Here is a 27,970-nt window from a genome sequence, read left to right as displayed (position 1 = left end):
ACGTAATGTTTGTTATTACGCTTGCATGTGTGACGTCTTAGCGGAAGTAAAAAAAACAGGGAAGTAAACTCTGCTCGCTCGGTTACCATTTAACATTGTAAAGTGAAAGTTACTTTGGGAGATCAGTAAATTTAAGCACGTCGCCAACTCCTACGAAGATAGCTGCAAAGCATCAGCTGACTCGTCCTAAACAAGCGCTTGTAAGAAAAGCCGAGGTGGGGGCACGAAAACACCGATCAGTAAGTAAACTTAATAAACTCTCCAGGACCGTGTGTGTTCGTGCAAACAAGCACCCTGCAAACATCACACTTAATTTAACAACGATGATAAAATGTAATGCTTTTTATTTTCATTCCCACCCGAGACGTGTGTGTATGTCGCTTATAGGAACGTGCAGCGGCGGTCATAGCTTGAATGGCCACTTTGGTGCCTCCCACCCCCACCCCCGCCTCCAGGCGCACACATACCGTTTTTCCCGTGTATAGTGCGCAAAATTTAACAAATTTATTGTCCCAAAATCTGGGGTGCGCATTGTACATTGGTACAAAAAATTAAAAAAAAAAAATAAAAAAAAAAATATTTTTTATTTTTTATTTTTTTTAGAAAACAAAACCAACAACAGGACTGACCGACAAAGTCGTGGAACAAAAAGACAGGGTGACATTACCAAAGACAGGAACAGAAAGCAAACAGACATCATGACAGTAACACATGCAATGATCCGACGGTGAGCGTGGGGCAGACAGGACTTAAATACAAAACACGTTACATCGATTGAGGTGACACAGGAAGAGAGGGGCGACGCGAACAGAAACTATAGCAACACATAGCAAAACTGGGGACGAGACGTGACAAATGTCCCTCGAAATGAAACTTGGAATCACCAAGTTTTGGTTTCCAAGGGTGTTTTTATTCCTCTTCAACGTCACTCCCATACAGAGCCGCCTTTTTCACGTCCGCACGCCTCTTTCCCGTGCGCGCACGGAGCGCGGTGGTGCCTTTACGGGCACTCAGAGAAATCAACGCCAACAAAAAAAATACATCCAGCCTATTTAAGACCATACCAAAGACTATAAAAATGGGACCCATTGCCTCCCTGCGTGTGTGACGATCATTGAAAAAAAAAAAATCATAAAGAAAAATTCATAAAAATTGGGTGCGTATTATGCATGGGTACAGGCTTTTTTCCAGCATCAGCATGCCATTTTTAGGGTGCGTATTATACATGGGGGTGCACTATACACGGAAAAAAACTGTACACGAATGGAAAAACGCACGCGAGTGAACGTCATATTTTCTATGAAATATGTTGAAAAAAATATAAATACAGCAACAGCAAATAATATTTAGATTTATGGCAACGGAATTGAAAGAACACACATCTTGCACTGCACAAATGGAAAAAATGCAATACTTTACTGCAATAATTTGATATATAAACTTTGGAGGAATTTAGATGAAATGTGCATCAGCAGGAGCACAAAATGTTGTCTCAGACATGAGGGAAAAGAAATACCGTATTAAATGCAGCATGTTCATGCCATCTGGTCCAGATAATTGTTCTTAGCCAACATATTATTAGAAGCATTTGCTTTGCTAGTCTTGTTTGCTGTGTTAGTGTGGATTCAGACATCAGCCTACACAGCCAGCTCTTATTGTGAGTCGGTACACAAAGTGAGTGTTTGCAGTCAAATAGTTCCATGACTTCAAAATTTCCTTCCTGTTTCCTGCCTTCGTAAAATTGTGTACTTTGGTAAAGCTTGTTTCTGTGGGCTCCCCCCATCCAGTTTTTTTCTGTTTTATTATATCAGCGGGAACAGTTTGTGTGTCTCGATCTTTGCACTGTGTGATTAATAGATCCACTCATAGAAGCATTCTTAGTTATTATCCTCTCGTTTACTCACTGTATTTTCTATAAGATGCTGTCATCTACCACCCAGGTATATTATAAGCATTCAGGGACCACAAAGGAGAACCTTTGGAAGGAATCATGAGTCTGGAGGAGCTACCGCAGATGGATGGAACATGTGATGCATGTGAGCCTGATGAGGCTCAACTGGCCACGCAAGTATGCCACACCTGTGGCTTTGCCTTCTGCTGTTTGCATGCTGACAGACATGGCTCCAGTACACATCACCCACTAACGCCCTATATCCATGAGGGGACTCACTCTAGTGGAGTTAACGCAAATAGAGACTCCGGATTTGGAAGTGGGACTAAGGAGGAGTCTTTGACGGGGTCTCTGAATGAACAGGATGCAGGTCTGGCACAAGCAACACTTGTAGACAAGACTGGTGATGATACGAATGGCCGTGAATCCACGAATCCCCTGGGGGCTGAGGGTTCAGAAGATGGCCAAGAGGACATGACTGCTACAGAGGCAGTGAAAAAGGACGCTGTGTCAGTAGTTAGGCTACGTTGCCCGGAGCATGGGCACGAAGGCTCCCTCTACTGTAAACAGGATGAAAAGATAATCTGTGTCATATGTGCTATGCAGGGTGAGCACCAGGCACATGAGATTATTACCCTGCATGAAGCTTACATCTGGCAGAAGGTGAGGTTCGCCCATGGGACATCACTCTTTTTAATGCAAACCATTGTGACAGTAGTTTAGGGTGAGACATTTCAATGTAAGTCACTGTCAGAACCATCTTTAATACAATCCTATCACAAAATGGCCATATCACAACAGTAACAGAACAAAAGCACTAATTACATTTGCGACATGGTGGCACATATTCACCACTAAATGTTTCTGTTAGAAATGTGCTGATGTAAGTGAGGTAGAGTAAGAAAGCTCGACATTTTAGCAGCAAAATATACAGTACAGACTTTATGATAAATGTAAAATATACAATATAACCATCATGGAGTGTCCTTGGGCCTGCTGCTAAGACTCTGAAAAACAAAGTAGCTCACATTAGCTGCAACACTTTCTCTTCCATTAGGGCTACATATGAATTGGCGCGAGACAAAGGGGGTCACTCACAGCCAAAGGCTGTATTATTTATGCTAAAAATCACTCAAGCTTTTTGTCCTCTTTCTGTCTATTCCTATGAGAGAACTCTAGGATGGGCGAAATGGATTTACTTTATTGTTTTTCTCACCTTGACCCATCAAATTTGACCTAACTGGCCTCATACTACTCCAGCTATTCTAGAAACCATTCCAGCAATTCAAACCTGAATGATTCTATAAGTGACATACATTATTATGACTAATGATATTGATAATGACATTGTGTTTATTGTTTGTCTGCATTTTGTAGAGTAGGCATTGTTTTGACCTGCTGGACTGCACACGGCACATAGAAGAAAAGATCTCAAATAAAAAGAAAAACTCTGAGGTGAGTTCAATGATCTCAATCAATTGTGACTACAAAAAAAGACAGATACCAAGTAAAGTTTTTTCTGTAGCCTTGCAGGGTTTGCAGGTTGTGAGCCAACCACATTATGTCATTACATGATTATTACTTGAATTAAAAAAACAAAAACACTTATCCACTCAATGTACAATATGCTATGCTACGCTATAAGAAAGAAATGTTCTTCTTTAGTATGGCAACACAATAATATGAATCTATTTAGTTGCTTTTAGACCGCTAATAAAATGGTCAAACAAATACAAGTCTTGGAATGAGATGACCTTTAGTTCAAATTTAAATGTGTATTATTTTTGCATGAACTAAATTGAAGTGTCATCGCTGAGCTGTTTCTCATTTGTAAATTTCTAGTTCTGTGGCTCAGACAGTGCAGTGGCAAAGACACGTTTGTAGATTTTCTTTTGCGGCTTAAACTCCAGTGGACCTAAATCAATTAATTAATTCAAGGATTTAACGGTATGTGTTATGTGTTTCAAACAGTGGTAAATAACGATCATTGATTTAATGCAGTGCCATTATACACAAGTAACATTCTGGGTAATTACTACAGGGACAATTTACATGTTAATTACAACATTCCCCTTCTGTCATTCTTCGCAGATGTACATACACTGTCTTATATTGATAGCGCCTTAGCTTTAAGTTCTCCATTCCTACTAATTTAGATATAATCACAGCAGAAAATAGAGGAAACCCTGACAGCATCTTCTTGCTGCTTAATTTTTTGGTTCGGATTTTATAACTTATCATCCGTGCTCAACTGATAAGAAATATAAGTAAGACTGGAATAGATCAAGTGTGAGAGCGATTGCCACAGTCATTGAGCAATATATATATTTTTAATTTAATTGTGCAGAGTGGTTGATAATGCTGCACTTTAATTTTTTCGGCATTGATTTTTTCTAAACGGTAACTTTACAGGAGTGGGATGGTATAAAGCTGTCTATAAAATGGCTGTCGTGCAGGGGTGTCATTTTTGTCGTGGGACACATCATGCTTATGGTTTCCCTCAGGGGGCCTTTATGATCCCGTATAGATGTATGATCGCATTTTAGCACCACAAATACACATCAATTTGCAAGAAAAATGAAGTTGATACCTAATTTGCTTTTTCGGGTGAGATAAAACGGTCTGGCTCCCGGGCCTTGAGTTTAACACCTCTCTTATCCCACTACCATAGACTGTAACATTATGTTTTTTACTGTGGTACACATTTCTATAATCAGCCAAAGAAAATTATGTTGCGAAAAGAGGTCACAGTATCTATATCTAAAAAAAAAATTATATATCAACCACAGTTTTGCAAAATGTGTATTTTTTTGTCACGGGACATATTTTGCAAATAACACTTGACTGCACTTGTTGTGTAATGCGCAATGTCAATGTGTGCATCAAGGACAGGTCTAGCTACCGCAGTCTCAGACTGTCATCCATCATTGAGAGCATGTGTTTTTTTCAGCCGCCTGTGTAGGCTCCACCTTGACTAGGTCTGAACCCAGTGGAAGAAATGAGAACAGAGTCGCAGAAATTTGATCTAACTTCAATAGCATTCATTTAAGTAACCGGCACCTGTCTTATTATCCAACTGAAATATCAATAGTGCCCCTAGGACTGCCTTTACATTAATCAGTCATCTGCTGTAGCGATGGGTATAGAGGTGCACTGCATCGGCCGAAACCCACTTCCCCGCTTGCTATTCGGGCAATGGTAGAGATATTATGTGGATTTGTAAGCGTGTCCTCTCTGCACTCCCAAATGTCAGCGCTTGCATTATTATGCATGGCAGGCAAGCATCAGAGTGACGGCTTCTGGTAAGGAAAGGTCTCTGTGTTAGAGAGCTAGTAAAAGAGACGAGACATAAGTTGCACAAGTTAGAGTGGTACTGTGTGAATGGATTTAAGAGTTTGAGAAGGAAGAAGAAATGAGGTGGGCAGGATGAGATGAAATTATCATTGACTCTTTAAAACTTAACCTTGTAATTATTTACATGAAAGGGAATGTCACATCTCCAAACACTTTTCGACACATCGACATGCAAAGATATGTGGAACTTCAGTATCTTGGTGCAACGATCTGTGTGCGCATTGGTTAAATATATCTTCTCTGCCTTGTAAAACCTTCAAGAACAACCAGGATAGACTTTGAAAAAAAAAAAAAGATTTTTTTTTTGTGTTTCTCCATACATCAGTTGTTTATAGTTGTTCCTCTCATCTACTTTGTTCTATCCTCTCTCCTTCTACTTTTCGTTTCTACCCCCTTCTCCCATTGCGTCGTAAGTCTGTAGCCCTGCCTCTGCTCACAGAATTTTAATTGAGTGACTCAGTATCATTTCCAAAGAAGGTGGCTTGGCTTGCTACTTGGGCTTCTGTGTGAGAAAGAAACAAACAGTTAAAAGGTGTCAACAAAAAACATTTTTGTCTAAAACTTTTTGTTAAAAAAACATGTTTTATTTTCTGTCCCTTTTTATTCAAAGATAGGATAATATTTTTAAATTGACAGTGCAGACAATGGACAAACATAGATGCAAATGAAGTTTAGCAAGCATGAATGCATCTTCCATGCAAGCTTGATATATTCTCAGGGAAATATATTCTCTAACTAAAAGTTAGGAGAGCACATTGCTGTTCCCAGTAAACAAAGAACAGGGATCCAGCTTCAAGGCCCCATCTGCAATTGAGGCCACGGGAAACCTCTGAAAGGGCAGAGAGATTGGAGGCGGTCCTCCAGATTGACTGTGGTAGTGAAAGAATGTGTCAGATGAGATAATAAGGCTGATCAGATTTATGTTAGAATTCCTGTTGTGGCTTGGTTAATAGACGCAGCAGTGTTCCGTGGATTTATGTTCACTGCTTTCTTTCCACTTACATTCATAGAAAGTGAGAAGGGAGCGGCTAAGTGGATGTGAAGGCTGACACCGTACTCAAGGGACTGCTTTCTTTAAAAAATTTTGACATGTTCCACATACATGTAAATGGTTATAAAAATGCCTTAAATTAATTGACGTACTTAGATATGAGTATAAGGTTTTTTTTTTTTTTTATCTTGCCATACAAACAGTGTTTGTGCCACACAATAAAAATAAATTGCCTTCGTTCCTAGAGGCCAACTGACAGCTTGTAAAGTAATAAATTGCCAATATGGATTAGTTGGTATGTGAAAGAATCAAATATATAAGATGATAAAATATAAGAAAAAAAAAATTAAGAATCAGCCACAGCATTTATATACACTGGAATATCGGCCCACAATGACTTGTAAATGTAAATGGTGTGTTCAAATAAAAATAGTTGATTGATTGACTGAATATAGAATTGAGATTTTCGACATTGGAAATAGGAACTTGAGATGGGAGGACTCTGTTTATTGTTTGGGAGGACTGTGTTTATTGTTTTGTTTTATGTAATGAGTGATAACTAAAGAGATCCTTGATGCGGAAATAGAGGTAGAATAAATATGGCAGTGAGCAGTTTCAGTGCTTCGAAAGCCAAACAGATGGCCTGCTGTAGTAGTACGTCGAAAGAGCTTCTGCAGTCTCCATCTCCAGATGGGATGCATGAAGTTTACCCCCGGGGAATCAGTCACAGCATCATACAGACATTTTGGTGTGAAAATAATATTCACTTGTTGAAGTAAGTCTGTATTGTTCATTTCACATTTTAATTGTCGTAGTTAATAAATATGAAGTAAATTGCAAGAACTGGTGGATTTGGCTGTGTTATGACAACATAAACTGGGAAATGAATAATCATTACCGAGATTAATGAAGATATCGATCCGGACTGCTTTACTACTGTGATGGAATGGACAAATTTGGATATTACTTGAGGATCAGTTGAACAGCCGCATTGATTTGGAAGGAAAGCTGTCCATGATTTATTGCAACAGAAGGAGTTTAAACGCCAACTTTAGAAAAACAAAGGACTATCTATTGGCATTGGATTAGGTCTTTGAAAAATTTGAACTAAAGATGTTTGGAGGCGGGGTTCCACCTTGAAGGATGCAAATTTGTCTGCAAGAGCAACAAATCTAGTAGAGGAGTTATGCTCTATACTGAAACATTAGATTCCTTGTCAGTGGTGGTAGAAAATGTATTAGAATCTGTATCATTTGAAGTTAATATGAGAAAAGACAGAAAAAAACCAGTAATAATCATGAGTGATTTGCTCGCTAATCTGAATCAGAAGGAGGCCTTACAAAAACAGTGAAGAGTTCATTGCTAAAACAATACCAATGTCGACGTGTCAACATGATAAAATAAACTCTGAGTTATTTTGACTATCGGCCTATGTCACGTCTAGCATTCCAAGCAAGGCCAGTGCCCTAGACCTCATTGCAATATCTGAAACTTGGATTATAAAGACTCTTATGAACCGCCCAGAAAGCAGATCATTCGGACACTTGGACAAAAAAATAAATTATGAACAGCCATGTTGTTTCTGTATACAACAACAAGGACATCACTAGTTTTTTGTGGTAGCAAAAGTAACATATAGAAGTGCATCTATGGAGCTAGGGGATGTAAATTCTTGGTTGAAATCGAGGCGGAACTAGAAAAGCACAATTGCTTCATCTCGTTGCCCATTTCGGCAAGTCGTGTATTAACAATGCATGAAATGAAATTGTAATGAATGGTGACAATGTACTAACCCAAATAAATAAATGTTAATTTTCTAAAATGTTTTGTTTCGCATACATGTGAGTTTTCTGTAATCAGATATTAATACCTTTGAAAAAGATTCCTCAATGAGATCTCAGGTGTTTAAATAGTTTACAATAGTGTGTTTATTTCATGTTTACCATTACCACTCTATCTGACTGACAACTGACATTTGGCGGTGGTGTTGAATGTTCCAGCTTGACAGGTTAAACATTACCAGTGGAAACATTATGTTTGTCTATTGAGGTGCATGTAGATTAATTTGTAAGCTAAAAAGATACCACCGAATTAAACAATTATTACCCTTTGCTTGCCCTGTGAAGTGATTACCCTGCCTCATTACACTTGTTTGACTTATGGCAAGATGTGATTATATTGTCTTATCAAATGTGCTGACCCCTTACTTGCTGAAGCCTATGAAGTCCTCTGCATGCTGGTGAGGAGATGCTCGCCGGAGATCTATTATAGTGTTTATGTCAGCAGTACAAACTAATTGCACTGAGGGGAACTTAAGTCCCATTTAGGGCTGTTTAAGTAGAGCTATTAACATACTTCAACCCTAAAATGTGGGCATGATCCCCGTCACTTATTTTGCTTTGTGTGCTCCAGAGCTTGTTGTAAGTCCAGCACCCCAGGAAGTCGAAACATCATATTGTACTGTATATAGTCAAGTACGTACGTATATAGCCTAATTCAATTCGTATGGGTGTATGTCGTATTGTACTGTATATAGTCAAGTACAGAGCTACTAAGAGTGTCAACATATTGTATTTCATTTGTTGAAAAGAACAAAAAAGAAGTCCTCCCTCAGCAGGGATTGTCTAAATACACAAAATCTAATCTTAGCCCACCGCCTACCCATATGCCATTGAGTCTATTCCCACTAATTGTGTAAATACAGTAATATATCATGTAAGGAGGGACACATTTCTTGAAAATGTACGTTTTAGAACTGACTAGAGTTATGTATTAATTATTTGAGTAGAGACTTCTATAGAAAAGCATTGACATAAATCCAATGGTTTATTTTTTCATTTATTTATACTTTTCTGTCCTTTCAACTATAACATCAGATGTCGACAATGGAATTGGAGGCATATGTGAGCAGTCAGTTCGATGCGCTTCGCAGAGCGGTATCTCTGGAAGAAAAAAGGACTCTACACCTTTTAGACCTCAAAGAGGCATTCCTGACAGCAGCTGCTGCAGAGAAGATTGCAGAGATCAACGTCCAAACTGAGCGTCTCCAGGACGAAATGGCCAGCATTACACACCAGCTATGCTTGTTGGACAAAGCAACAACAATGAGCCCCTCACTGGCAGTAAAAGCCATCGTAGGAGCATCAGGACTGGACCATCGATTAACGGTAACCTTCTCCTCATCCTCATGACCCATCCTGTACTTCTTAATGGTATCTCCTACTCCGAAAAAGCTCATAGTCTAACAGAATGCTCATTCATTGTGTACCTCGCTTAGGTCATCCTTAAATATTATTGGTCGGTCGGTCAGCCAGCCCAACCATGCCTGAAACCATTATGCCCCGCTTTGGCATGAATGAATGAATTAATGCGCCGTTTCTACAACAATTATCTCACATTGCAGGAATTATAAATGTGTGCCCCCATGTATACGCAGACGTTTATGTGCACAGTTACTGAGATGCAGCAGCGCACATTGAATGATTATTCAAATCTTTTACACATCAGTTGAATTACCATATTTTCCGGACTATAAGTCGCAGTTTTTTTCATAGTTATCATATTACAGAACTCTCAAAAGGCTTAGCAAAAACAATTTTTTTTAACAGTTTCATTAGTGAAATTGAGAGAATATTTGAATCTGAGCTTCTGAAGGAACCACTTGTTCTTGCCTGTCTTGTACCTCCAAAAGGGCAATGAACCCAATCAAGATGACACCAAGGTGAACTTAACTGGTTAGAATTTTCTGGAAACGGAAGCACACCTCTCTTCAAAATTCACCTTTGCTTCTCGTCTGGCTTTGCGGTTTACACCGGGATCCCTGAAGACGTCCTCGTTTACCGCAGTTTTATCCAGGGGGATGTCCACGGAGTATCTATGCAACAAAAACATTTTGAACCTCCAAATGCAAAGTGTTTTCCAAGCACGCAGACCAAAGGTGCAGCCGGAGCACCAACCTGGTGGGCATGATGTGGTTGTGATTGAAGACTTTAATGAAAGCCTTGATCTTGGACCTCTTAGCCAGCTTCTTCTTGCTCATAGTAGTGGTCAACTTGCGGGGGTAGCGGTCAATGCCGGCATGGTTATAAGCCCGGTCGGCCGTGCTGTCGTCGATATTCTGATCTACACATGGAAGATACTCTTCATGTAAGAAACTTTTCAAATGGAATTACATTTGCTGTCTTGCGATAAAAGTTTCATTTGTTTTGGTGTGTGCACCTCAGCCACCTGGGGGCAGTATGATGCAAATGCACACAAAGAAGAGTTCCACAACTTTGTAAGATGCAGTGCTGCAAGTCATTTTATACAAAGCAAAAAGACAATGCGTATTGCCTCTTTTAAAAACAATGTATGTCAGCACGATGCTGAAGCATTTCTGTCATGTTGTGGCTCAAAAAACATCTGCTACTATTTCAAATGGTAAGTCGTTTGTCTTTATTTCAGTTGTGTTTTACGGCAGCTACGTTAAGCAATCTACAACGAGCGCCTTCCTTGACATAAATCTAATGCTTAAGTTGGTTGTCGTTTTAAAACTTGTGTGGACTTGCCCATTTCTGCACGGTTGACAAGAAGCCATCAGCAAGGCGTCGCCGCAACATTAGAACAAGTTATTGAGAAGGAAGGAAGAAGGAACATTTTTACCCGAGGGTTTGATCTTACTGATGCAATTAAATAATGCATTTAATGTTCAAGCAGAGAATTGGTCTATTAAGAAAACCTTGTCAATAAGCAATTACATGCTATTGGCTGGTAAGATTTAACATGCCACACAAAAAAAATGTGTATGGTTCTAACGAAAAGAAATTAGCCACCTTAAATTATGCCTTTACTGATAGTGTATCTATTTCTATGCTTGCCAGCCTTTGTCAGGATAAATGACTGTGGCTTGATTGTTCCAGAGGCCCGAACTGTATCTTCATTCTTCTGCCTTTTAAACCCAGTAACAGTTAACATGCTCCCTCACCTCTCTTTTAAAAACTGAAGAGGAAGCATTTACTGCTCTGTGGCTCCAAATTAAAACATCACGTTGCTGTATTTGTCTTAGGTTACCATCAGCCAGGGTATCTTTAGTTTACTCTTGATGCTGCAATGGGTTAGTTACGTATCAGTCGTGGTTGTATCTCTGCTGCAGATTGCTCCTATAACTGAGAAATGATGGGCTTCGTTCATTGATTGATTGCTGATGGTGATTAGAGTTTGGACTAACACCGGAAATCTGCTTTCGCTATTCATTTACCATTTAAACAGCAAATCCCAAGTCACTTAAAATGGGTCACTCGCTCTACTTTTGCCAAAAAAACACGTCGTAGTCCAAAAAAATGAAAAATGAAATTTGGTCATAATGTTAAATGGAGTGCACTTACCCACACCAGGGCTCGCAAAGCTTTTTGAAAGCAAGAGCTACTTCTTGGGCACTGATTACTTTCAGTGACTACCAGTTTAGTACACACTTCTAAAATAACAAATTTGCTTAAATTACTTACTATATCATAGTGTGGCAGTATGAAGCACACGCAGCTGACTTTGCAAACACGTCTTTTTTCCAAGACTGCCTGCCAACAACATTGGCAAGATTCAAGTCTTCAAAGCAACAAATACAACATGATGCAACAAAGGGCACACAAACAACTCCACCCCGAACTGCAGGGCTGCTGGGTGAGAGGCCTGGTCCATAGGTCTGCCACATTAGTAACAATATTAAATAATAATAAACACCAGCAACTTTTCCAACTTTTTCAGTCTTATTTCAATACAAAAAACATCGGCTTATATTCGGGCCAATACGGTACTGTGTTGTGCACTGTGCACGCAACCTGGACCATTAGCTAAGCAGTTAGCATTCTGTGCTCCCAAGCAAGTGATGAGTTGGTTGTGGGTCTATCCCTGACTGGGAGGAAAACCATCCGTGACAAAAAAAATAAATAATAATATATCATTATAAAATCAATTATAAATCATTAAAACATGTATGGGCGGCTCAGTGGAGCATTGGTTACCATGTCACCTCACAGTTCAGAGGTGTCTGGATCGATTCCGGCTTTCCCTGTGGTTACAAAGTGAGAGTGAGTATTTATGAGCCTGTTTTGGAGCCACACTAGCTGTGGCCCTAGTTAATGTGAATTATGTTGTTTACCTTGTACTTTATTACCTATGACACCTGCACACTTACTTTTAGTATTTTATTCTTGGTAAATTTTTCTTTTTCTCTCTGTTTGCAGCGTGACTTTGAGGCCAGACCAAGGTAAGGAAGCCACTTTGATCCATGGTCACCTTTACAAACTAAGGGCACATTAGAAACACTTTTTTCAGTATAACGTCATACGGCCTGCCATTTTAGTGGGATTAATAAAACATGCAAATTGCACTTGAATGTTCCTCATAACAGATTCATGAGAAAGCAATCACTGACCAAAGGACAAAACTACTGTCGACACTGCTCTTCTCATAAATATATTTGCATTATTTCAATTCTTTTAAAGACAGAACATTACATTTGCATTAGATCAACCTCCTCCATGCGATCTCTAATGATGTGGCCAGCTCAACTGGCGGAAAACAAATTGTGAATATGAACCATGAGCTCAGTAAGGTGTGACTGTCGTTCCGCATTGAACTCGAGTATCAACGTGGATGAATTTGCTTAAACAATACTACCACAAAATTTCCACCATGTCAGTGCTCCCCAACATTTTTTCCACCGGGGTCCAGTCCATGCAAGTCTATATAACCTTTGTGAACTTGCAACTATTCAGTGACCAAGTTACCTTATTCATTTATTTTGATGATGTTCAGTTTGGCGAACAATTCTATGTTGTTTTGAGTGGTCCCGTGGGGCAGAGAAAATTGCTCCACGGACGAGGGGTTTGATTTGACTGCTCTACGGCAAGCAAACTAACAAACAACATCCATATTTTGATGGGCAGTCGCGTCTGTGTTCATTTGTAATGAAAAGACTCTTTTTACCTTGGTCTGTGTCAGACCATTTCAAACATTTTTCAATCTTAGACTTGCCCTGTGAGAAAAAAGAAGGGCCTCTTGCACTTTCTGGTTGTGTACCTGTGCTCTTCTCAAAGTGCCCCAAACAGAACAACATACAAATCTGCACAGGGCTCCTCAGTAAAGCATATCCTTCCAATGAGAAAAAAACGATATTCACATTGACTCTCTTGCTCTCTTGCTCTCTCTCTCTCTCTCTCTCTCTCTCTCTCTCTCTCTCTCTCTCTCTCTCTCTCTCTCTCTCTCTCTCTCTCTCTCTCTCTCTCTCTCTCTCTCTCTCTCTCTCTCTCTCTCTCTCTCTCTCTCTCAATATATAGTGTTTATATTATACATTATTATTTAAGGTATTTAAATATGTTTTACGTTGAGGTCTTGTTTGCTCTCAACAAAAATGGATGAGGAGCGTTGACTGCTAGTGAAGCGAATTTGTGCGTTACATATCTCGCATATCAGCTGCATAATGTGCATACGTAACATATAACTTGCTCGCAAGCGATTCCCAATGCACATGAGCTACTTGCTATGGTTCACGTGTGAGAAACAAAAGGCACGAGTGTGTCACTAATGTATGTAAAGCTCACACGTGACTTACTGTACATATCTTGCGAGCACAGGTTGTAAGTGTTGAGTGCATGTTATATCTATCATATTGTCTCTAGTGTTCTATATTTACTTAGTGGAAAACAATATGTCATTAATGATTCAGCCAGTATTATGAGCTCCCAGGTTGAAGCAGATGGCAGCAAGGCTGGGCCGAAGGGTGAGATGACGCTGCCCTTGACCAAGGTTAACTGCTACCTCTTACTACATTCCCTGATATAATTACTCCCTGTATTGCACTAAATTGCAGTGTTGCGGAGTCTTTTGTAGCTAGTGGAAAGTACCATTGTCTTGTAAATAACTAATAGCTTTTTTTTTTTTAAGCAATATCTTCAAGGGAGATTCTTATGTGTGAATTCATTGTCTAGCATGAGATGGCTGCATTGCATGGATGACTTGGGGTGACAAAATATCCTTGATCAAATTGATGTAAAATTCCCGGAATGTTCTAAACTCCTTTTCAGATGCCTGGATTGTACTGAGCAGATTATTACTCTTTGGAAAGGTTGCCGTATCTTAGAGATCTGTGAAGGTAGCTCAGTTTCCCATAGCCAATGTTATTTTGTCATTTCTTAGGTGTATAAAGAATAGACAGCGCCTCTGCTGGTATCAGCCATGTCGTGCCCTCGATTTTGTCTGAAATGCTTCAAGACATGAATAATTAACAATGAATTCCACACAATCTCCTCAATTCTTGACAATCCATTAATTTATCTCCAGGACCCCCAAGTTAAATTAATTTATATAACAGGGTAAGAGGAAAAGTGTAACAAGAGAAAAGAGGCAGAAATCCATAGAGGATTTTCTACAAAAGAAATCGAGAGAAAGAATTGATAAAGCAGCAAAAACAGAATTCTGCTGTCTGACCCAAATATCACTCAAGACAAAGTGTTCCCCTCACACTATAATCCCCATACCCACACACATCTTTGCACCAGTTGCATATCAATGCAGTGCTTGCCAAGGTCTTCTAAATTCAAATCTCAATTCTGCTCTCAGGTCATCCACCAAACTATTGCCTTAATGAGATGCATTTTAATTTAAATTAAATTTAAATTTTCGTTCCTCTGATTTAACAATTACATGCCTTGCTTCTCCTGGCTCTCCCTTCATTTTTTCTTTTATTTTCTTTTTATTTTCTTACATTTATATATGTTTTATTTATTTATTTATTTGTATGAACACTATGGAGCTCTTGCACATATTGGTCCTTAAAATATGTTTTATTGTGTTTTATGCGACCTGTGGAATTTATTACTTAAAAGAAAACCAATCAATACGATGTTGAATTTAGCTTTGTTGGATACATTCCAAAAGGAGTCAGTTAATTTCAGGGGTACAATGTGTACACTAGATGGAATTCAGTGAGTTGCTGACTTGTTCACGATTATCCACAATATTTTAGAAATGAAGGAACTAAATGAATTATATGATCAAAACTGACTATTCAATGTTAGAAATGCCTTTAGGCATTAAGGCAAAAGTCTTTAGGGATGGCTGCTTTCCAATTGTTGGAGAATATTTAAAAAAAAGGGAAATAAAACACATAGTATTCTGCATGTGGCAACTTTGCCTAAGGAGACTAATGGTGACCGATAGAGCACTTAAATCAATGGAATTAGAATACCAGTCAGAATGGGAATTTTTGAAAGTTTGGCACATTCACTATGATTACAAAAGAGGTGTATGCAGTGAACTTTAAGTAATACCCCTTAATTAGTCAGCAATATTAAACTACCCTACATTTTCCTTTATTGACTAGCCTCACAGTTGAACACATATAGATTTGCATGTTCTTGGAATAAAAATAAATAAATAAATACTACGACACACATTCACATGCAAATGTCATTATTTTTAATAATAAATAACTGTATGTACATAGTGTTAAGACCAAGAGGACAAGGGAACCCTAAATAACAGCTCTTAATTTTGCAAAATTAGTATGCTGACATTTGGTTATATGATGATGGTTGTCAGCCATTAGAATTTGAAGCACACCTTCTGTTACAGTTATTGTGAAACTTAAAACCAATATGAGGTTTGTATATGAGAGACATGTAGCCTTTCGTGGCTGTGAATGAATCACATTGCTCACATATTGACTTCATGATTATAGCTTTCTATGAATACCTAATTGGGGCTGATTCTACAACAGCTACATTGGAGGAATCAACAGAAGGCAATATTTTGATGAAAATCACCATGAAGAAGCTGCCAACACGATGATAAAGTTGCTCTTCCAGCAACAACAACAAAAAAAGATCTTAACATACTATCACATATTCTTGTTCCCAATAGAGGCTCTTTCTTCTCAAAGGCAGACTGTCAAACCCATCTTTTTAGAATTTTTACAATTTTTTTTCATGGAAATTTTAAATATTTGTAATAATACAAATCTAAATCTAGATTAAAAAATCATTGCCTCTAAACCTAATAACTGGTTGGGCCACCCACAGCCGCAACAACATAAATCAAGCGTTTTCTGTTACTGGCAGTCAGTCTTTCACATCTCTGTAGATATATTTTGGCTCACTCTTCCTCTCCAAATTGCTTTAATTCAGCAACGTTGGCAGGTTTTCGGGCATGAATGGCCTTTTGAGAAATATGCCACAGCATTTCAATCAGATTCAAATCTGGATTTAGACTAGGCTATTGAAAACCCCCTCCATTTTCAAGGTTTTTTTCTTGTTCCACACTTTTTGACCAATCCAAACCATTCCAACTTGAAACTGTTCAACTCAATCCTATCACTCTTTTTTTCCCCAAATAAAATCACAAATTAAGGCTACAATTTTATTTATATTTTGCTCGGTCTATATTTTTGATCATTCCAGAGATTAATTGGAATTTAAGTATTGAATATCCTTTTTTGATTTTGCTGCTCTGCCTCTTGACCCTGAAAGGTTTAAGTTGTAGAAAATGTTCATGATGCCGATTTGTGGACAGTTAGAAGATGGTGCAATAACTGTCACGGAATTACCAGATCGGGACTGCCTCTGCAATTCTCTTCTCTTCTCGAGACATACACTCACACACATATACATATAGTATACACACACACACACATGCACATTACATTTTGCTGCAATAGAGTAACATTTCTGATCTCTGTTTGTAGAAGATGTGGAAAGATAGTGGCAGACTGAATCAAGGTGCAATGAATAAGTGCCTTATCAAGCCCCTGGCCCTCGGTTAGAAGTGTCAAGACAGAATAGACACACACACACACACACACACATACTCACAAATGTTGGCAGACATCTCCCTTCCCATAGCTGCTGCAGATGGACATCTGCAACATCAACATCACAGCAAATGTTTGTTGACTCAGTGGGATGGGACATCTCCCTCACTCAGTCCACAGTGTCCCTCTGTTCAGTTGTCATCCAAGAGAGGCAAGGGAAGTCTTTGTGAAGGTTTAATTCAGTAGCCCTACCACAAAACCTAAGACATTGTGTAGACTAAAGGAAACATTCCTTACATATAATAACTGTATTGGAATGTGAAGTAACCTTCCCAACCTGTTACTCTTCTGGTAAGTATTTTCAGGCTAACTAGCTAGAGCACATTAAGACTGATGGCAGTGTCTTTTTATGCTGTATTTTATTTTTCAATACTCTAACTCAATACTCTAAGTCGAGGTCTTCAATGGTGGAATGGAGGATCCATCTTATCCCCCTTGCCTTGTCCTCAGGGATTCTCCCCATTACCCAGTCTATTACAGGATTAAAGAGTACTGACATCACACATCCTTGGCAGACTCCAGATCCTACAATAAAGTTGGTAGTGCTTGTTCCCACGATGCACGAAAAGCCGTTATAGAACTGTTGGATGATGTTGACTGGGTGAGAGGGGATTCCATAGCTTTCATGATCTTCCAGACACTACCTCGATGGATGCTGTCAAAAGCCATTCACTACATTGTTCAATGGTTTCTTAAAGTGAAAATGTGGTCAATGCATCCTTTTCCTTTTCTAAAACCAGCTTGTTCGTTGCGGAGAAATTTGTCATCTGCTCTTGCGATGCGTTGCACAATTATTTTGCGAAATATTTTGCTGGGAACAGAGAAAAGTGTGATGCCCCTCCAGATTACAGTATGTCATAGAATAGGTCATTTTCCTCTTTTTTGGCATCATTGGTGGAAGAGTAGCTTTGTATAATTGTAAGGTTATGTTATCCCTTGAATCTGGCTGTTAATATTCTGTTACTAATGGGTTTCCATTCTATGAGTGATTTCTCTCTGCCTTTTTGGAGAATGATGGCAATCCCTCTTGATGCCGGTCATCGTCTTGCCCAGATTATAGAACCGTTTGTCCAGTGTTTGTTTTGATTGATCTTGAATCAGTCCATCTCGTTTCACTTATCCCACGAATATTAAGGTTGTAGCGTCATTTCCTTGTTGATCTGCGCCAACTTCCCAGCTTCAATCATGGTTCGAACATTCCAGAAGCCAAACTTGAGTTTGGCTTCGGTGCTCAGAATCCACTTCTTTGCACCACCAACTTCCTGAGTGATGTCATTGGAGGCGGTCATACGAGTTTGTTACTCCTGTGGGCTTTTGATTGATTGATTGATTGATTGAATATTTATTGATCCCCATCTAGATTTCTGTAGGTTTCTTTTGTTGTTGTTTCCGTAGCATATGGGATATTTTACAGAATAGGGTTGCAACCCCTATATCAAACCAACGGCCATTCCTGGCCAGTTGGAGTGGGTGGAGGTGGTTTGTTAGTCCTCCCATACTCCTCTTGCCTTCCAGGTAATCAATTACAGACTGACACGACATGAGACCAGGCAGGACAAGCTGGCTCAGCACGTCAAGCCCAACCAACTCCTGTTACCATATGAGTGGCAGTTGACTTGCAATCTGCCACAATTGGCACCATGAGACAGCCTAATAGCCAGTTTAATTATTTGTTTAATTCAGTTTCTTAGCTCTGTTTGTTAATTCAGTTTGTTAGCTCTGTTTCACAGCACCTTTTCTGTTGTTGTTTTTTTGTCCTCCTTGCCATACGTGCATGTGATGTCCCTCCACTACTGAGTAGGGGTCAGAAAGAGGAGGAGTGGGAGAGGTGTAAGCAGCATTTTAATTTTAAAGCCCCTCTGTGTGATATAGCGTTTCTGTGGTAACATGTCAGGGAACCTGGTCATTTTGCTGATTAAGATGGCGCCGGCGGTTTACTGTTTCAGAAGGGGCTGTGAGAAAGAGGCAGCAGGGGCTGGGCTGCCAGCCATCTGCCAAGTGTGTAGCCACTGCTGTGACCAGTCGGCCCTCATAATGGTTGTTTGGCCCTGTGACAAAGGCAGTTTGGTACTCACGTCAGCCTAAAACGGTCTCCCAAAGTAACCCTGAAAAGATGGTGCCTTGTGGTGGAATAATAAAAAGGTTGAGAGGACCTAACAGACAATCTGCCTCTGGGCGGTGGCAAAGGCTGAATATAACAAGTTAAAAGTAAAATAAAGAGTGAAGACCATGTACTGTTGGTGCTCACTATTCTTATTTCTAAGCTGAAGCTGTGCAAACTGAGAAGAACAAACAAAGCTTTATCTCCCCAATGTATTTTCTCTGACTTCTCTTTCATTTGTGCATTAAATTTATACTTCAAGGAGTATTAGAGACTGTGCTAAAAAAATTCTATTCAGTTCCCATTAGTTCCTTATAATATAAATTATGTTGGAAAGACAGATTTTACTCTACTTGCTTAAAAAATCATTGATTGCCTTACCAGGGAGTTGTATAATGAAGTACAATAAATGGAACTTGTGCCTCAGGGTTCTGCAGTGAGTAGCTGCAGGGGCTTGGCAACCATTTTGCTTACCCCTCTAGGCAGTAATTTCAGGCTAACAAGAACAGAGTCCTCTTAAAATTAATTTAGTGCGAACATAACTGTACTCTTAATTGTCTTTGCTCCATAAAATGTGACATTAGAATACTTCAAATGATAAAATTGACAGTCATTGCTAAGGATTGTTGCACGTATTTGTTTAAACTGTGAAGCCTTATTTACAGTCTTTAAAAATACACTGGAAACTTGGTTACGAATGTAATTTGTCCCATGAGTATGTTTGCAACCAACAATGTTTTCATTGAAATGCAATTAATTCATTCCAGACCAACAACAAAGTTATTTTTGTTATTGTCACTGGTGTTTGGATAAAGCCGAGCCATATCTGGGGGTCCACTGTAATAGAGGACAAGTTTGTTAGTGACGACGTTTAACAACAAATCTTGTTTTCTTGAAGTGTATTATTAGCAATTTAGTTTTCTTAACATTCAGGGACAAATTGATGTTCTGAACTTCTGACACAAATGTGGACAGTTCCCTCACCGCATTCCTGTCTGCAGCAAACTGAACAAAAGACTGAAGTGTTACACTTAAACAGGTTTAGATTGACCATAACTACAAAGGCCAAATGAGTTATTGATGATTATTAAATGTGTAACTCAACTCATTTAAACATGTACAGTATGATGACATTTCCAGAGTTCTTAACTCAAAAATTGTAGGTCCTTAAAATGAAGTCCACCAACTTGAAGACAAAAGCAGCTTCAATTATTCAAGAAGCATCTGTTCAATGCAGAAATTACTGATCATACTTAGCAGAAATATCAAGTTTTGACCCAGATTGATTTGAGAGTACTTCTCGGATAATCCCTCCCTGTCCGTCCCTCGTGGACACGAGCGTTGTTGCACCATCAAATGAGCCAATGGAAGATTGAGGTCAAATGGCATTAACCTAATGTCTCTGCATTAATTTGTCTCCATGAATTACATTAGTCATCCGTGTTGAACTGGATTGGGAATTCATTCATTTTCTCATAACATAATTATCCAACTCCTCACACCTGCTGCAGCACAGAAACCCGTCTGATCCCCGATCATCAGCTCAGTCTTTAATTGTACGTCTTTGACCTTTCCGCCCACCTGCTCAGTGCGCCTGCAGGTATCCTCGGCATAATACATGCGTCACAAACAGAGTTGAGAGCACACAAACTTTTTGAAGGAGTCGTTTGCAATGTACTTTCTTACCACACAATGCCATGCATGAGCATTTGCTGGAGGATGAGATTTATTCTCAGTAGTTGCACTTTGCAGCAATGAGTAAGCTGCAGAGCACACAAAAAGTCATATTAAACAGCAGCTTGTGCTTAGTCCCTGCCATGATGCATTGCCTTTTTTTTTTGGCATCTCTTCACTGCCTCTATGAGCTGATGAAGTCTCTACAACAGCCTGGAAACACCACAGGGCGTTGTATTGTTTTTCAGGGGAAGAATGTCCCAGTGACTCGATCAGTCTGAAAGGAGCACACTGTCATTGTTTTGGTTTGGTTTTAGAATTTGCAGGCATTAAGAAATCATCTTATTTCCATGACATCCGTCTTGTAACCATACATTTTTACTTCTGGAAAATATGAATAACAGTCATTAAAGAGCGGTTAGCATTTGTCTCTCGCAGTGTCAGTGAAAGAAATGCCTGACAATTAAGATAAAGGATAAATGTTTGAAATGGAGGGGTCGCCTAACTCAAAAAGAGTAAAAATACGTAGCTGTAGTGCTATAAGGTGAACAAACATAAGTGCTCCACATTTACATATTTATAGTTCATATATTCAACAGTCACCTTGACAGCATCGGCAGCCTGGCTCTTCCTGCATACTGCTACTTCACTCTCTTTATTTGCTTTAAATCTCACCTTCCCATTCACTCCAGATTAATACATGCTATAGAATGCCAATTGAAACTAACATTTAATAATATTAAATATTATATATCATATAATATTAAATCTTATATAAAAATTAAAGTACAAAATCAAGCTACTCAGTCTACTTTTAATTTACAATTATTGATTCTTCTGACCACGGTATACATTACCACAACTCCATTCTATCCCAGAAAACACTGTTTTCTTTAGTAATTAAGTAAAGTTAAGTAATTTTAACTGGCATTGGAGGGTATTACAATCCTTGTCAAAGGGTTTTGAATTAATCCTAAACCCGTGTGGTCATATCAGATATAAATGTATGCAGGACTCTTGGGGATTAGTCCAACAAATGGTTGAGGATTTATGTTAAAATCAAAGTAATTAAAGGCTATTCAGATTTCCACATGTGATCTCTTAAAGATCCAAACACTTCTCGATACCGTTTTTATCAAGATCAGAAACCATTTTCTTCAACATACTTTAGATGAAGAACAGAATTAATTGAATGGAAGAACAAAAAGAGGACATTAAAAGGACGTATCTGAGGGTTTGACCATCTTGCTGTAATGCTCTACTGGGATCGAAAAATGAATGGACCAAGAGCAATCGTCTGTGATAGAACTCAATTAATGTTTATTATCCCTCCAACTGATTAGGAAACTGAGAATTTGTCTGAGGTATGGACCTTGAACTTAAATGGACTGGATTATATAACTTCAATATTTCAGTATTCAGTATTCAGTAATATTTCATCTTGCATCAATTCCTTGTCGTTGTAGTAATGTCTTAGTTGGCGGTTTAAACTTCTTGCATCAATTCCTTGTCGTTATAGTAATGTCTTAGTTGGTGGTTTAAACTTAGATTCGTTATCCCCAAATGCATTGCATTATGTCGATCTTGACGCATTTAATGATGATGACCTATTTGTAATAAAATTACAGAGGGAAAAATGTGGACATTCCACATAGGCTCTTCAACATTCTCCCACATCAGCACAGTTATTTCCTGACAGTACAGAAGCTGCTACTGTTCTTTTTTTCTTGCAAAATCCCCTCCTGATCAATTATGTTTCCCATTCTTTGAATCTCCCTTTACTTCGGTGTAACGGTTCGTTTGCTCAGGTTGTTTCCCTCCCTCACATCTCTTGTCGTTAGGATACATGCAAGAAATAGCACAAATTCTGGCCAAGTGTTGGAAACATCAGAAAGCAAACTCCTTCGAAAAGTGTGGGCGGGGCCGGTCTTGAAGTACTTCCTCAGTCAGGCTTGTCTGATAAAAGAAAAGACTATGAATCCATAAAGATGAGCGGAAGTTGGCCAGCAAGATGGAGGGGCAAAAGAGAACAAAATAGGCCCTCACGATTAGACACAATAGTGTTCACATTGTTCTTCGTCTATTTTTTCCCTAAGTAGTATTTTCGACTCCATGTATATAGAACAAAAAAAAAATCCCCCATACAATTTATGGCTCACTTTCTGTTGTCTCTTTCGTTTTATCAAATTTTCCATGGTTCTTGGAAAGCTATTATGTTGAATCACCCAGGAGAAGTGATGGGTTTTACTTCATTAAACCTAAAACGGGCAGAGTGGGCCCCTTTACTTAAGAAAAATGGTATGACTTGTCCTCATGGGCTCTGTCAATAACCATTAACTATCTTCTCTCATTAGACCAAATCCCATAGACCCTGGGGCTTGAGAACAGCACCGGCACCTTATATGATGGAATACACACTGAGTAGATAGAATCCCAAACTGTTTGAAAATGCTAATAGCCATATTTTTTTTCCTTGTTATGCACAGTCTCATTGTCTTTTATCCTTTATTCGGTTAGTCAAGCACAGATAACCTTCTCCTCATTCAACAGTGGCTATACAGTAAAGATCTATGCAACTTTGATCGAATGAGGATTTTCTTTCATATAAAGGAATAAAATGTTTCAAAACATTTTTAATATAAATATTTATGTTTTTTTAATAAAATTTGCCCAAATAAAATGTGGTCACAATTGGAAGTGGTTTATCTCAGACTCATTTGTCTTACATCATAAAACTCTTGCGTTCGAACAATGTTGTTTTAACTTTTTATATCCACTATAATACTTTGGATCCTCTCTTGAGACACGCATGCACACATTTGCACTATCCATCATATCCAAGGTACTGCAGTATGATTCATATGTCAGTAAGTCTGGCTCAAGCTTGTGAGGCTGCCACAAATATGTGAGTCTTTCTAGATCATGATTTAGGATAAGTAGCAGTACCCTTCCTAGGAGCAGTACATTTAAATGTCATCAAGGCTGGGCTCCACCCTCTTCTATCTCCCAGAACCCCCAGAGGGTTGACTACCCCAAATGGAATAATAGAGACAAATGTCTTTGAGAAATCCTACAAAGGTGGGTTTATTGTAGAAATGTACTGTACTGTCTAATGGGAGTGTTTACAACATAACTTTTTTTTTCTGTCGGTCTCATCTGCTTTACACCAAAAGTCAAAACAATCCTTGTTCACACAGTCCTGCGAAAATGAGAAAACACATGCATCGGGAAACAGTAGATTCCTATGATTTTTTTGGGGGTGCTTCCGCAGCCAGTGTATCAGCTCTACTTGCCTAATCTCACCCCATCCTCAGGCCACGGTCATACCAAGGGGAAGAGGCAATGATCGGTTCTGATCAATAATACATTGACTGCATTAATGCTTATGAATAAGTCATGGAAGCAGAGAACCCAGGTGACAGGAATGACACCTATTTGCACGGACACGCACTCGCACAGCCAAATGATCTTTTATTTTAGGGCTTGGAAGATGAATGAACAAGAAGAGAGCAAAGCAAGGACTTTGACTTTGCGCTTGAGAACGTATCAAGCACTTGCTGACTTTTTGTTGCATGTCAAGGCTCCTCTGTCCTTTTTCTGTCACCACCCTATATCTTTCAAGGCCCCTTTTTCCTGTGGGTGGAATGGATAAGTTATTACAGCTGTGTCCTCCGTCTTACTCATCATCATCATCATCGGTTTAAAGTCCGCTTTCCAGGCATCCTTAGTCTTACTAAACACTACTTTTATATAACTCAATTTGGTTGAAGTCGTGCTTTTTTTACTATCATGTATGCATTTGTATGTAAACATTACCCCGGATGCCATCTCGGACAATAGGGTGGTCCATTGCACGATTTTGTGTGTGTGTGTGTGTCTGTGTGGTGGTTGTGGGTGTGGCTGGTTTGGTGTGTGCGTGCGAAGCCTGAGAGGCCTGTGTGATGCTGGAGCAAATTTGAATACTCTGTAAAATTAGTGTGTTCGATGAAAGTACATCTGGTACTGTTGCCAGGAATTTTGAATGGGATGTGCACTATTGAATAATTAATTCACTGGATGTGCACTGAAGTGAGATGGGAGAAACTATAGCAACTGCTGTATGTGGGTGTATTCACTATGTCATCGTTTCTGTTGGCCGGCATTGCCAAGATGCATGTGTTTGTGTGGATGCTGATTGCTGCAGTGTTTTAAATATACAAGAGTATTTTACAAGCATTTTGTTGAACGATAGTTTGTTCTGCCCGTGATGACTTTTGAGCGGTGTCTCCCCAGGAAATGCAGGAAGGGAGAGAAATCAACCCTTTGCTTCTATGAATATGAATACACAGGGAACAATGCTCGAAATTATCATTGGTGAATATCAGAGGTTTCTTATCTCTTTAAGGTAGAACAGTGTTGAGCTGCTTGATGATGACAGCGGCTGTGAATGATGGAATCATGTCCTTGGAGGAGCGGTAGGAGTTGAGGTCAGACAATGCAATCATGTGGCCACACAACACAAAACCAGCAGGTTTGTGTCGATTCCATCAATTTGTCGCTTGAAAAGATACCATTCCTCAAAAACCTATTAATTTCTCGCACAATAGCTTACAAAATTAAAGACACAGCCTTGCACAGATTTTTGGCAGTCATAGCATTAATCTCTGCCAGTTCTGCTAGTCATAAACGCTTGCATCCTCAAGCTAACGGTTAACAACATTAAAGGCAAGGCAATAAAAAAAAATCACAAGAGCTGGGTCTCATTTTAAGTGCATCCAATTATCAAGTATGAGACATTTCACAGTTTATAGTCTGAAGATTCAATATATCTAAGACTCTAAGTACAGCAATTTCAGAGTCGTCAGCCAAATTGTGTATTACAAAGTCACATATTATACGGAGACAGCATACTTATCAAGTTTTGGGTTTGCACAAGTCAGGTAAAAAGGCCATTTAGTAAAGGTTATTATTTCACTCCATGGTTTCTCTGCACGCAAAGAAACCTTAAGCCCCTATCTCATTGAGTGGCAAATAACTGCGAGTGTTTTCGAAGGCACGAATATTGCATTCACGTAAGGTTTTGTTCGAGGTCGCAAATATTCTTAAAATGTTTGCCAGACGTTCGTCAACAGTTTTAGTGAGTTTTAAAAGTACAGGCCAAAGTCTGCCGAACATTTGGCAAACGTTTGCGACCTTGAAAAAAAACCTGTTGAGAACGGATTATCTACTTTCCAAAATACTCGCAATCGCTCGCCTCTCAGAGGGTTAGGAGCTTTAAACATCACAATCAGCTCCTAATGACTCCTGATGAGCCTCTTCTGTCATCAGTGGTCTTGTTCTGGATGTGTGTACGTGCGTGCGTGTGAATGAGTGTATGATGTAACTTTGGGCACATTTAAGGAAGAGAAGCTATTTTTGTCACTGTTACGGTTTCATTTCACTCTCATAATGTTTTATTCAGGTCAGAAATGACTGCATGCTAGGAGAAATTAGAATTTAGGTCAAAGCAAGTATGTGAGCATAGGTTACTCAAATGCTGAATGCCCATGTAAGTTCAACTATTACACTCACTTTGCATTAAGGATAGGCAACTAATCGAAATGTAATGATTTACGTATTATATACGCGTGTGTGTGTGTATAGTGTATGATTATGTAAATACTCAAATTGATTTTATCCGCTGCTGTGTTGATTATGTATGTTTTGTCGTTGCCGTTGGGCAGAATCCTCACATGGCCAAATCCATAACTCCTGTGAGGACTCATCAATAGTATACTATAATCTAGTATATCAATAATATCCAATATGAAAAAAAATTGAACGTAAGCAAATTTAGACAGGAGGTTTCCACCTCGCAGTGATGAGTATACTTCAACCATGTTAGTGCAATTTGCAATTAAAGCTTTTTGTGATGTGTGGAATGTCTCCAGGCCCAGATTGCTACATCACTGCTGATAGAAAAGGGACCAAATGGATGATTTTCTGCTTGAAGTGTTGATTGATTGAAACTGATTACATCTCACTAATTTTTTTTATATTTCATAATATGTGCATGCAATGGACTGTGTGTGTCGTATTTTTCATGATTGTGATATGATTGATTCTTTTTGTGCTCCTTTTCAGGCTACCAATACCAAGGGCAGACCCGGTGGACCCACAGAACTTTGAAGACAGTGATTCTGGACCTTCCATGGAGCACGCCCCTTAATCGTAGCCTTTCTGTTTAAGTTGAGCCTCAACCTACTTTTAGCCTCATTGTGCTCTTAAGTCTCTCTTCTCCTCAAATGACAGTGAAGTGACCTTGAATCCACTCAAGGGGGTTGTAATATCATTTCCCTCCTCAGAAATTAGAATGTTTCTCAACCATTAACTTTGCTTGATGGAAACACTGCAGTCCTCTGTAATCGATTACAATCTGGCCCAATTTCCACTGCCAGTTGGATCCAGGGCTTTCTCGTGTGCCTGCAGACTAAGAGAGGGAGATTGGATATATTAAGCTCGGCAAATGTCAGAATTTGGGCATTTCTTCAATACTGTGATTTTTACTTTCGGTTTTTCGGTTTTAGAGAGTGTCGACAGCCGATTTGTAATTGGTTGTGAAAAAAGAATAGACATCTAGCTTCTTTTTATACTCGTGCCTTTTCAACTTCCCGTCATTCTGGGGCTTTAATGGGTTTTTTTCCCCTCATACCCCCTTACTGAACAAATCACTGACATTTAGGAATGTTTCTGGATTAATGTTAATTAATATTAGCTCACTGCCTTTGTTGTTCATATGATGAAACATGAAAAATAGGAAAGAACAAAACAAAACATGAAACAACACTGTTTGTGACAAATTGACATTGTGGCTAATTTACACTCCTTCCACCTTGGACCACTCGAGCACGGCTTTCATTCACAATGCACCACTAATATTTTGAATGTTATCGTTTCTTTTGTCATAAATTTTATGTTCGCGATGGTGATATCTTGGTCATATTGGACAGCATGAAAACACTACCTGAGCACTACACTTAAGGTGCAACAACATCCTTATCAACAAATAACAAAATCCTAATTTTTGATCCCATTCTGTTCATTATATTTTCGTCTTGAATCTAGAAATAAACACTTTTGGTTTGATTTGAAGGATGA

At 39.0% G+C, this 27,970-nt stretch overlaps 1 protein-coding gene across 2 annotated transcripts; it reads left to right on the top strand.

The window, feature by feature from the left end:
• Positions 1-23: 23 nt before the first annotated feature.
• trim44 (tripartite motif containing 44) lies at positions 24-27,970 on the top strand. Of its 2 annotated transcripts, none has more exons than XM_061283271.1 (6): positions 24-239; positions 1,920-2,554; positions 3,269-3,346; positions 9,113-9,403; positions 12,455-12,477; positions 26,957-27,970. In XM_061283271.1, exons 2-6 carry the CDS (start codon positions 1,991-1,993, stop codon positions 27,039-27,041), a joined length of 1,041 nt encoding a protein of 346 aa, XP_061139255.1. In that variant the 5' UTR covers positions 24-239; positions 1,920-1,990; the 3' UTR covers positions 27,042-27,970. The 2 variants fall into 2 exon arrangements, with proteins under 2 accessions (XP_061139255.1, XP_061139254.1); XM_061283270.1 differs by having other exon boundaries at positions 25-239; positions 1,941-2,554.

This window comes from Syngnathus typhle, linkage group LG7, assembly GCF_033458585.1.
Source record: "Syngnathus typhle isolate RoL2023-S1 ecotype Sweden linkage group LG7, RoL_Styp_1.0, whole genome shotgun sequence".
Taxonomy (NCBI): Eukaryota; Metazoa; Chordata; class Actinopteri; order Syngnathiformes; family Syngnathidae; genus Syngnathus; species Syngnathus typhle.
The sequence above is the reverse complement of the archived record's forward strand: the minus strand, read 5'-3'. Positions and strand labels throughout refer to the sequence as shown.

What these genes read in the sequence shown, in the direction of transcription:
- trim44 (XM_061283271.1), top strand. Translation starts at nt 1,991, where the DNA reads ATGAGTCTGGAGGAGCTACCGCAGATGGATGGAACATGTGATGCATGT. An exon ending in AAGCTTACATCTGGCAGAAG is followed by an intron (nt 2,555 to 3,268) that starts GTGAGGTTCGCC and finishes TGCATTTTGTAG; the next exon opens with AGTAGGCATTGTTTTGACCT. An exon ending in GACTGGACCATCGATTAACG is followed by an intron (nt 9,404 to 12,454) that starts GTAACCTTCTCC and finishes CTCTGTTTGCAG; the next exon opens with CGTGACTTTGAGGCCAGACC.